Source organism: Asterias amurensis, chromosome 9 (genome assembly GCF_032118995.1).
Source record: "Asterias amurensis chromosome 9, ASM3211899v1".
NCBI lineage: Eukaryota > Metazoa > Echinodermata > Asteroidea > Forcipulatida > Asteriidae > Asterias > Asterias amurensis.
The window spans coordinates 5,821,717-5,833,538 of record NC_092656.1 but is presented as its reverse complement, the minus strand read 5'-3'; the positions used below and the strand labels follow the sequence as shown (position 1 = coordinate 5,833,538).

Genomic DNA, 11,822 nt, shown 5'->3' with positions numbered 1-11,822 from the left:
AAATGAAGCTGGATTGAAATGATGATCTGGTCCCTTTATATTGCAGGAGAATTCAGCCTGTCATTCAATAATGTGTATACAGGGAACATGGCAGAGATTGCTACTCAACAATCAGAATCTATTAGGCCAAAACAAAACCATGTTTAGCGTCCTCCCTTTTTGAAAAAAGGAAGAAGGGCCTTTTTTTTTTCTTTTTTTAAATGGCCGTCCGACTCATTTTATTATACAAACGGCTGGGCTATTTCCCAAAATGACTTTGTTTTGGCTGAGATCATAAAAATAACTTTTTTCTCTTTTAAATAAATAAAAAATTAGGGGGCCTACCGAAAGTAAAAAAAAAAACATTAAAAGAAAAAAGCAAAAAAAAGGAGGTGACCTCTAAAAAGGGAGCAGGCGGGACACTAAACATGTTTTGGGGGTCTGGGGATTAAAAAAACAAAAAATTTAGAAAGTTTGGAGCATTGACCTTTTAAATTTTGCTTTTTTATACTTTAATGGAAAATAAAGGTTTTTTTATTATCAAAAATAGTGGCAATTCAAACAGAAGTGATATTTTAACAAGAAAGTTTGAATGGAAGATGATTGATATTCCCATTTTAAGACACTGGACACTATTGGCAATTGTCAAAGACCAGTCTTCTCACTTGGTGTATCTCAACATATGCATAAAATAACAAACCTGTGAAAATTTGAGCTCAATCGGTCATCGAAGTTGCGAGATAAAAATTAAAGAAAAATAACCCTTGTCACACAAAGCTGTGTGCGCTTAGATGGTTGATTTCGAGACCTCAAGTTCTAAATCTGAGGTCTCCAAATCAAATTCATTGAAAAATACTTTTTTCTCGAAAACTATGGCACTTCAGAGGGAGCCGTTTCTCACAATGTTTTATACTATCAACCTCTCCCCATTACTCCCCATTAAGAAAGGTTTTATGCCAATGATTATTTTGAGTAATTTACCAATAGTGTCCACTGCCTTTAAGTGCTAAGCAAAGTGTGGTGTCACAGTACAAATCACTGTGGTGATATTGACAACTCATCTTAAGATGAATCTTAAAGCTTTGTGAATTGAGTCCCTTGGGTCCATTTCACAAAGAGCTACACAACTTATCTTAAGATTTGTATAAATCTTAATTGCTAACCATTGTGCGATGTCATGATACAAATCACTATGGTGAGACTGCCAACTAATCTTAAGATGAATCTGTGTAAAATCCAGCCCATGTTAACCTTTTTTTTTTTTTTTCTATACATCTAAAGTGAAAGGCCCAGTTAGTTTTTCAATAGCATTGGTTTGTTAACTGAATGGTTGAACATTAATTACAAAATAAAAGTTGACTTTTGACATAAACACGATGGATGTTGAAGGTTACATAGGGTGCGGTAAAATGAAACGCAAAACAATGAGCTATGAAAACAACTCAACCATAAATCACAAGCCACAGAGTTACTCTGTGTTTACTAGCATCTGTTAAGCACACAATGGAAGATAGGAAGGAAGCAGTGGAATGATTAAAAGGGACACGTTGCCTCGGATCGGGCGAGTGGGTCGATGAAAAGCGATTAAAACCGTTTGTTATTTCAATTCAATAAACATTTGTCAATGCCCTCAGATGATATAATTGATATAATACATCATCGGTGTTTCATAAATAGTACCGACATTCATAAATGTTTTATAATGCATATGGTTAGAAAGATGTTTAAAAAGTAGAATTTATAATGATCCACACAAATATGCCTCGATGCACGTTTTTCTTTTTACGTCATGAACTCAACTAACACGGCACGCTCTTTTGTGGAGTCAAATTTTTAAACCCAGAAAATGACCAAAAGTAAAAGGAAAACCGTGCAATTTCGAGGCATATTTGTGTGGTACATTGTTTTTTTAACAAACGGTTGCAAACGCTTTTCTTAGACCAACTCGCCCGAATCAAGGCAACGTGTCCCTTTAAAAGAGCTGATTTAAATGCAGTTTTACAACTTTAAAGGGAAAGGCTTCACCAAATTATGAAAAAGGAACGTTGTTACGACTTCGCTACAACAACAAATCTTTGACCTCCAGCTTCAGGGGTCGGCATGGCGTCGTTATTTTGCGACTTTGAGGAGGCCTGGTGGGTCAATATTTCAAATTTACGCCTACAAAGGTGACCCCTCTCTTACCACTTCACAGGTTATATCTTAAAGGAACACGTTGCCTTGGATCGGTCGAGTTGGTCTTTGAAAAGCGTTTTAACCGTTTTTCATAAAATGCATATGGGTAGAAAGATGTTGTAAAAGTAGAATACAATGATCCACACAAACATGCCTCCAAATTGCATGGTTTTCCTTTTACCTTGACTACCAACACGGTCGGCCATTTATGGGAGTCAAATTTTTGACTCCCATAAATGGCCAACCGTGTTAGTTCCCAAAGTAAAAGGAAAACCACGCAGTTTCGAGGCAAACTTGTGTGAATCATTGTATTCTACTTTTAAAAGATCTTTCCAACAATATGCATTTTATAAAAAAGGGTTACAAACGCTTTTTATAGACCAACTCGTCCGATCCAAGGCAACGGGTTCCTTTAAACTTGGGTGTGGTCCCTGGTTATAGGGCAATTACAGGATGAATGGCTTATGTCTGGCACCCGAACAAAGATATTGACAAAATAGGGAGACCGCGAACATTAGGCTATACGCCTCTCTTAATATTTATGCATGAGGTACGTCACAATGCTAACTCAAAACGAGGCGATGGGCGCAGCCACTGCAAGTGATGGGGAACATGCGCCCATAGCCTCATTTTGGGTAAGAATTATGCATCATGCAGAAGTATTAAGAGAGGCGTATAGCTTAGTTAGTAGAGCGCCGGCACGTTATAATCCAGAGGTTGGAGGTTCAAGTCCTGCTCTAACTGTCAAAGTACTTTGCTTTAGATTTCTTCCTTTACACATCTTGTGCACTAATCTAATGACATTCTGTATGCAAAGAAAACACAGTATGTCACTGGGAAAGATATTTCCAAGTCAGAAAACAATGAGCTTAGTAAAAAATAAAAAATAAACTGTAGATAAACCAGAGGGGAAATTGAATACTTAGCAACGTGCAATGTTTGCTCTTGTGGTCTGCAGTGAAATGAATTTCAAGACAGATTTTTTTTTTTTTTCAAACATGATTAGTTTTGATGCAAATCAAAATATGAAGCTCGTGGATGCAGAACTGCCAACATTTTCGCATCTTGCAATCAGGGAGACTTATTGCAAAAGTCAGGGAGATTTTGTACAACATTTAGAGAGACGTTTCGAATAACATTCATTGTAACAGGGAAACAGCATCCATGTCCACAAATGACTCTGTAATTATACCCTCGGGTCACAAAGTTTGTCATTTTAAATAAAAATATAAATTCCAAATCCAATAATCAGGGAGATTTTCAAATGTTTTTCATCGGCAGGAACTTTCCGCGGCGTCAGGGAGAGTTGGCAGCACTGGTGAATGAAATTTGTTTGATGTGATAAATCGAACTTCTGTAACCTTGGATAACAGGCTCACTCATCCTTCTGGGTCTTTGATGACCTCTGGGTTGAAGGTCATGTTGCGGCACTAAACGTGGCGCTGCATGAGGTGCTACACGTGGCGCTGCATGAGGTGCTACACGTGGCGCTGCATGAGGTGCTACACGTGGGGCTGCACGTGGTGGTGCACGAGGCACTACTTGACCACTCAAGGGGTCCTTAATGTGTTGTACTGGACCTGAATGTCGTCTGGTCAGTTTCTCATGGACTGGTTCTTTAGTCGCAAAGGGCAATGATAGGTTGCCTTCAGCGTGATCCGGCAAACACTTTGTGCTGGTTGGAAACATGTAATTGTCATCGATCGCTTGAAGACGAAGATAAAAACAAGACAGTCACAAAATGAGACACGCGGTGCAAGAATACAATTTCTACTAAACAATTGTTTGACTGCAACTGGACTCACACAAAAGGAAAAAGGTGAAACTAAGAAAGGGAACTTGAGAAAGATCATATTATTATGGAATTTATGAATTCATGTAATGAAACCCATAACCAGTATGAATAAATGTTTGAAGACAGTGGAGAAAGACAAAAATTGTCTAATTTAAACAAAAACAATTTTTCTTAGAGTGTAAAACAAATGTATAGCGAAAGATATTTTTTTAAAAGCAAACATTACAGGGTTCTCCCCAGATAATTTTCAAAAATGTTATTATTATTATTTTATTATTATTATTATTATTATTATTATTATTATTATTATTATTATTATTATTATTATTTTTTTTTTTTTGGAGGGGGGTTGTAATGCCTATCCTCCAAAGACATTTTTCAATAGGGCCAAGGGTCCTCACTAGTCGGTTCTTTGTTTTTATGGGTCCTCACTAGTCATTTGTGTACAACACCAATAGGGATTGCTTCAATACAGAAACAACAGAAAGAACAATAGGTGTCCTCTAATGTAATGGTCAAACACGACTGCATGTGTGTGTTTCTGCTAACGTTCAAAATGTGCACAAATCAGCATGCAGATCGCACGTATCTGCACGATGTACGCAAGCTTATGAAACATGGGGGATAACCCTACAATGCATTCTGCTTCCTTTCTCGATTAAATAACTATTTATGATCGATGATTGGACATTTATGGTTAAACATTCCCCCCCCCCCTCCCCCACACAACCATGAGTGAAATTTGATGTTTGAATTTTACTGTTTGGAAGTTCAGACCTGGTGAGGTGAACGATCTGTGTCTGTTTGCATCTTGCTTGTTACGAGCTGTTTGGACTGCCACCTTTAATTCTGCACTGTGCCGTTTCGACAAAACAAAGTTTGTTCCGTCTGGGGCGCTATATTCACTTTCCTTGTTAGCTGCTGGTTAAGTACGATACGGAAAGGGAGGAGGCAAATTAATAAGAAAGAAATAGAACATACCCATTTAGTGAAAACGATAAGAAACAAATCATAGGAGAATAAACAACAACTAAACAGACAACATATATAGCATACACTGAAGAAACAGTAGAGTAAATAAAAACAAATGCACCAATCAAAGAAGTCACCGTTAACACTAGGAAGGGAAAATAAATAAAGCAACAAAACAACCACTTACGAGAGCTTACAAGGTTTTGTTTTCTACCACAACAGCTGTGCCGATTTTTATGCAAGCTAAAACAACAAAACCAATCAAGTATTTATTTCATATTTTGGCAGCCACTGTTTTTAGCATCAACTCTTCTTGAAAATAATCGAAACCAAAAACAATAAAGGTGGTTTAAAAACAAATCGTTTGACCATGCATTGGAAATATTGTTGTTGTTTTTTACCACACTCTATCAACGAGTCCCTGAATTGAAGCTCTGAGAGCGCGGTTTCTTTTTGTAGGAGAGAACTTGTTTCCGACTCGTACCTAAAGTATAAAATATGGCATTCTATGACAATGCTCTCAACAGCATAAGAACAGACATAGTTCCACAGTCTAATCTCGTAAGCATGGCCCAATTTCATAGAGCTGCTTAGCAGAAAGAAGCAGTATACCATTCAAAAATTGTACATGTGGCATGGTAGTTTGGCTCGCAACCTTATTCTGGTAAGCATGATTTGTTGTGCATAGCTACTTTTTGTGCAGCTCTATGAAATTGGGCCAAGCAATCTCCATCCTCCGCAGGCTAAGGAGAAAAACCTCTGTTTTAAAATAACAGATCCTTTCTGCATTTGTTGCAAGAAAAAACTTCACACATAAAGCAAGCGAGAACTATCAATACCTGAATAGAATTTTTAAGCAACCATCACCCAAGCATTGCTTAGCAAAGTCACAAAATGGTAGACATTCTCCCACCTTCCCCATTGAACACATTCAAATGATCATAACTTTGTACAAAAATATCTCGATTTTCCAAAACATTTTTCATCTACTAAATTGCTGAGGTACTCACTGCTTTAATATAAGATTCGAACTGCCGCTACCTACCGGGCAATCTCGGTAGTTTAGTTGGTAAGCCACTGCTCCAGAATTGCAAAAGTTGTGGGTTTGAATCCCACCTGTGTAATATGCTTTTTGTTAGAGCTCTGGAAAGAACTGTGTATAAAGTGCTAACACACATCGGTGTATACATGGTACTGTATATGGGTAAAAACGTAATACTTATGTTCTTTATCCCTGGTGTATATTTCCATCTAATAAGACTCACTTAGGTTCGGACTCTCCATATCAGCGGAGGAGACACACCGTTGCCGAGGAGGTGGAAGCTGGGGAGGACCTGAACATTTATACAGAACAGAAGAATCTATTAAAGGATTTGGGTACTTTTTCAAACTTTCCACAGGTTTACATAAAACTTACAGGGTTTAAAGATAGTAATAGTAGAAAGCTTCCCTTAAATTATTACTTACTGAGGTGCTGTAGTTTTTAAAAAATGAGTTGAACAAGTCACAAAATATATTTTGTCTCAGTGAGACAAACATTATTTTAGCATGTAAAAGCGTATTAAACACTTATAATATTATACCATAACATACCACAACTGGTTAATACGTTTTTGCATGCTAAAACTGGGCTGAATTGTTTTTTGTGTGACATTGTTTTACTCATTTCTCAAAAACTAATCGCACCTCAGGAGGTAATATTATTAGGAAAGCTTTCTACTATCATTATCTTCAAACTGTGTAAGTTTAATATAAATATGTGGACATTCTGTTTTGTGTTAGAAAAAAGTACATAGACCCTTTACACTACTCAAAGGCAAAGTATTACCTTTGGTTTTTTGGAACCATGCGAGAAGAATAACCCCGGAAAACTTCTATGACTTAAATTGACCAATCACGATGCACAAGCAGTTTCCACAAAAAGAAGAGTATCCCTTTTTTTTCCAACCATTCCTCAATATTTGTTTGACATTTTTTTTCCTTTAAAGCATCTTGTGACTTGCGAACTCTATACGTTGCAATTTCTATAGACGATGTGACCTATGTTTACATTCAAACCGCCCTCTGTTGACAAAACACTCTATACCTCATGATTCGCCGGGCACTGAATTGCGCAGTCACAGTAAGATTGCGTACGCTTTCTAGCTGGCTGCCAAAACACAAAGGTTTTGCCCGGCGGTATGCGCACGAATCATGTTATGGTTTTCAGGTGACGTCATGGTCACATCGTCTATACTGTTCTACACTCCGTTTACTTAATAGAAAAGGAATGATCTTTTATTGATTATGCAAACATTTGGTAAACACTCCCTTTCAATCCAAACAACAACAATTAATTTTGACATGGATTATAAGAAGAATGTTAATGTTAGTTCATCAATGCTATAAATACGCCATCAAAGTAGCGACATCACTAGTTTACAAAACAGACCGTATCTAGACTTCCTGCAGGCACAGTTAGTATTGTTTGATAGAGTTTGCAATTTGCATCTTTTTCTGGTGGCACGTGCGGAAAAATTTCAGCTGATACTTTATGCGTAGTATCTTGCCTGCCAGGAAGGCCCAGAAATGAACGAGGTCTCTCTTTTTGTAAACATTGCGACATGGTCTCTAAAATGGCCACTACCAGGTAGAATGCTAGCAGGGAAACTACTCTATTTCTAGGGTTATTCTATATAAAAGGAAAAGTATACCTTTGGCTTTTGGAACTGTTCGATGGGAGACTTTTGAGACGCTGGTGATAGAATACAGGTTCTTTTTTTTGACGGTCTGAGCATGCATGCACATGCTAAGTGCTTAGCTCTGAAAAAGCGCACCACTAGTGAGAACTCAAAGACACTGGACACTATTGGTAATTGTCGAAGACAAGTCTTCTCACTTAGTGTATCCCAACATATGTATAAAATACCAAACCTGTGAAAATTTGAGCTCAATTGGTGGTCGAGGGTGTGAGATAATAATTAAAGGAAAAAACACCCTTGTCACACGAAGTTGTGTGCATTTAGATGGTTGATTTCGAGACCTCAATTTCCTAAATCTGAGATCTCGAAATCAAATTCATGGAGAGTTACTTCTTTCTTGAAAACTATGTCACTTCAGGTGGAGCCGGTTCTCACAATGTTTTTTATCATCAACCTCTCCCCATTACTCGCCACCAAGTAAGTTTTTATGCTAGTAATTATTTTGAGTAGTTACCAATAGTGTCCACTGCCTTTAAAAAGACTGCCAAATGTCTCGGTTCGTTCCTCGATAAATGTAGATATGTACAACAAGACAAAACTTCATTTCAAAAGTAGATATAAAGCGTTTTTGAGATATTGCCAAAAATTCTATGAGTGGTTATGTCCATCGTTGGATTCAACATTCTGAGAAACGTTTCATGCAGAAATGTTTCTAAGATTGCCATGTTTTTTGAATCCCTCTCCCTAAAACCTTATTCATTTGTAGAGAATTATTTCCCAAAATGTTAATACATTATCAAAAGCTGCAGTTCTTATTGCTTAGTCAAGTTTTAGTGTTCCATAAATTACTAAAAGGTATACCCTCCCCTTTAAGGGATGCGTTTTCTAACAAAAACACAATTCTCCAACAGAATTACTTTAAACTTACAGCGTTTGAAGATAAAGATATTAGAAAATGTACCTTAAAATATTGCTTGCTGAGGTGCTGTAGTTTTTGAGAAATTAATAAAACAATGTCATGAAAAAACGTCTTTTCACATGCTACATGTAAAATAATTTTTGTCTTATGATCACTGAGACAAAAATTGTTTTAATGACTTTGATTAACCCATTTCTCAAAAACTACAGTACCTCAGCAAGTCATATTTTCAGGGAAGCTTTCCATCAACAGTATCTTCAAACTGTGTAAGTTTAGTGTAAATCAGTGGACACTGTGTTTTTTGTCCTAAAAAAAGTACCCAGACCCTTTAAGGGGAACTAGGGCTTGCTTGGAGTTTGCTCAAAATGTTGCGACTCACGTTGATCTAAATTGAATGAATGGGGAGATGGGGCGTCGGTTGTAGAATAGCGTTCAGCTCTTCGAGAGTGTACTGAATTATGTTAATGAGATGGTGCAAAATATGAACAATGCATTATAATGAAGGAAAAAAAATTACAAAATAATAATGAATAATGCATTCTCAAAATGAGCAATGCATTATTAAGAAAATGATAAAACATGGATAGTGCATTATGAACTTTTTGAAAGCAATATGAATAATGCATTATGAATAAAATAACAAAGAATGAATAATGAATCATACAAGTATTAAAAGTCATATGTAAACAAAAGGATATTTAAGCGGTATCTGAATAAATATTCAAATTAACATATTATTTCAAAAACTGAATATTCATGAGGTTAGCAACAAGACGATAATCCACACCACTATGATGTTGAATCTGAAAATCAAAGTTAATATCAAATTAGTCACTGAAACCATCCAAGAGCTATAAACATAAAGAAATTAATAGGTGGTATTAGGTGCAATTCCATATCCAAAATTATCAAAAAAGGGTAAAAGGACAAGTGTGCAAGAAATTTGAAGAAAATAAAAATAAACAGAAATCCGTACGTATATCTTCCTTCGTAAAAGATGTTTCTTTTTGCCAACAACTATTTTAGAGTTCACAAGTTTGCAAGTAGCTAAAAAAAATACAAAAGCAATTTTATGAAATCCATACAAATTGCCTTAGTCCCGAGCCAATGGTTTTATTTCCTGTCGTTATTTTATCAAAACATGCCGCATGCACATAATGGTATTATTATTATACTGTTAGCCTCAAAGACAAACAAAAGTGAAACAAAAAGCATTGTTTTGGGTTGTTACTGTTTTAAAGATGATCCATTGTTATATTACTGGCACTGGGTCTACATGAGACTTGCACTGTAGAGGTTAATCAGTACTGAGAATTGCCAATCTTCCAGAAACTAGGAATAAAACAATCCGAAGCCAGTTGTATCATGGGGCCAATTTCATAGAGCTGCTTAAGCAAAAATGTTGCCTAAGCATGAAAAATAGCTCGCTTATTTTAGACATGTCACTGGCCAAAATTTCATGCCATATACATTTCTTCTTGGCCGGTAATCTGATTTTACTAAGCAATGAATTTTTTGCTTAGGCAAAATTTGTGCTTAAGCAGCTCTATGAAAATGGGCGCTGGTTCATACTTCCTGTGAATGCTAAGCGAATTTTGTCGTCACAAGGCTGTTTTCGCTGCAAATTTTTCGCAGGAGTTGAGCACATTTCACCTGATGTGAACTATTCGTGCGAATATTTGTGACGTCAAAACTTGTATCGCCTTCGCAGGAAGTACGAGCCAGGATTTATTAGGCTGTTTGAAATAATGGTGGACACTATAGGAGTGCATTGGTGTATACAGACAAATTTACCCTAACCTAATGGTATAATTTGTTTGCGGTAAAACTTTGTGTGTATCTTCTTTTCGGGTAGCTTTTGTTCTTAAGAGAATTGTCTTGCTTTATATTCTACTGTATACTGCAGAGTGGATTTTCAGAATTCGGGAGACTTCTCAGTTCTGAAAAGAACTGTCCTGCTTTGAAACGACTACCTGAGAATGTTATGACAATGTGTCCTCCATATCTCAAATTGTCAAAGAAAACCAGAACAAACCAACGGTTTTGATTCTCATAATTACTGTTTGTCCATTTTCAGAAGTTTAAAAGAATAAATAAACAAATAAGCACCAATGTTTTGGAGGAAACAAGCTACAGAATTCCACGACAATCATAATCTAATATTACCTCCAAAAAAATAAAAATTGGAATGAGCATGTGATTTTGGTCAAATCAAACCTTAAAAAAAAAACTCTGATACTTCCTCAAACATGATGTTGTTTTCGACAAGGAACTTCCTTGACACTAAATCAGGTGATTTTGGGAGAAGCTTATTAATAAATATCATTGTGAAATATCTGACAAAGTATTTCACGATGAAAGATAAAATTGATCCGATGAGACATTCAACAATGTTGGACTTTGTTCCGATAACTGATCAAACTGATAGCAATGACACAATCGTTAAAATAAACACTAGTTTTGATTGATATGTGCACAAACAAGAATGTTGAGTACAGAATGTTGGTGGTGGGATTATTCCTTTGATGAAATGAGCATTGTTTTGGCACGAACAAAGAGTATGTCAGACGAAAGCTATTTGTCTTTTGTAATAATAGATGGAATGGAAACCATTTTGACAATTTCTGTTGTTATTCTACTTTTTATTTTATTTTATTATTATTATTTTTTTTTAATCTACGATGGCAATATGGAAAAATATATAATATCATGACATAATCCATCTCATGATCTGTTTGCCAACCAAGGATCAAAGGTACAATTCCCATTAATCTGTCCCACTAAACCTCAAGTTTTGACCTGGGCAGCGATTTTGGCAGGAAAATTGCTGCCCTTTTCTCAAAGGTTCTTTTCAGCCTTTTAGAAAGACTGTGCTTGGGTAAAATCATCAGGTCATACACCTTATTGGTCTGTTCGGTTGGTAAGCAGTTTGCAACAGCTAATTCTGGTTTTTTTTGTAGCATTTTTGTTTTCTTCATTTCTACTTTATCAAATTATTCTTCAGGACTGGAAATTTTTTTTTTAATTTGGCCAAAATACAATTTGCCCACTTCAGAAAATGTTTTAGTGATTTTTGTAAACGACAGAAATCACAAAATTTATCTTAGAAGTTACTAAACTGAATATTAAGTGGAAAGAAAAAATAATAATTAAATTAGCTGAGGTAAAAACTTCCGAACAAACATAACGACATTAACTTTTGCAAAACTACATAAAATTCCCCTAAAATAAAGAATCTTGCACCAAGGCTTCAACAAGAATTTCCCAAAGTGAAATAAAAACGACAACAACTTAAACGTTC

General features: G+C 36.0%; 1 protein-coding gene across 16 annotated transcripts in view; it reads right to left on the bottom strand.

Annotated features, from left to right (window-relative positions):
* LOC139942181 (signal-transducing adaptor protein 1-like) overlaps positions 1 to 11,822 on the bottom strand; it is a 41,782-nt gene that overhangs the window by 5,247 nt on the left and 24,713 nt on the right. For 4 of the 16 annotated variants that reach the window (XM_071938934.1, XM_071938933.1, XM_071938939.1 and 1 more), the window contains 4 exons: positions 8,901 to 8,972; positions 6,187 to 6,255; positions 4,727 to 4,870; positions 3,516 to 3,860 (listed from right to left, as the gene is read on the bottom strand). In XM_071938934.1, coding sequence (XP_071795035.1) covers positions 3,516 to 3,860; positions 4,727 to 4,870; positions 6,187 to 6,255; positions 8,901 to 8,972 — 630 coding nt within the window. Of the gene's footprint in view, positions 1 to 3,515; positions 3,861 to 4,726; positions 4,871 to 5,108; positions 5,165 to 5,322; positions 5,406 to 6,186; positions 6,256 to 8,900; positions 8,973 to 11,822 lie in introns of all 16 variants that reach the window. The other 12 variants (XM_071938937.1, XM_071938941.1, XM_071938948.1 and 9 more) reach the window with 10 other exon arrangements.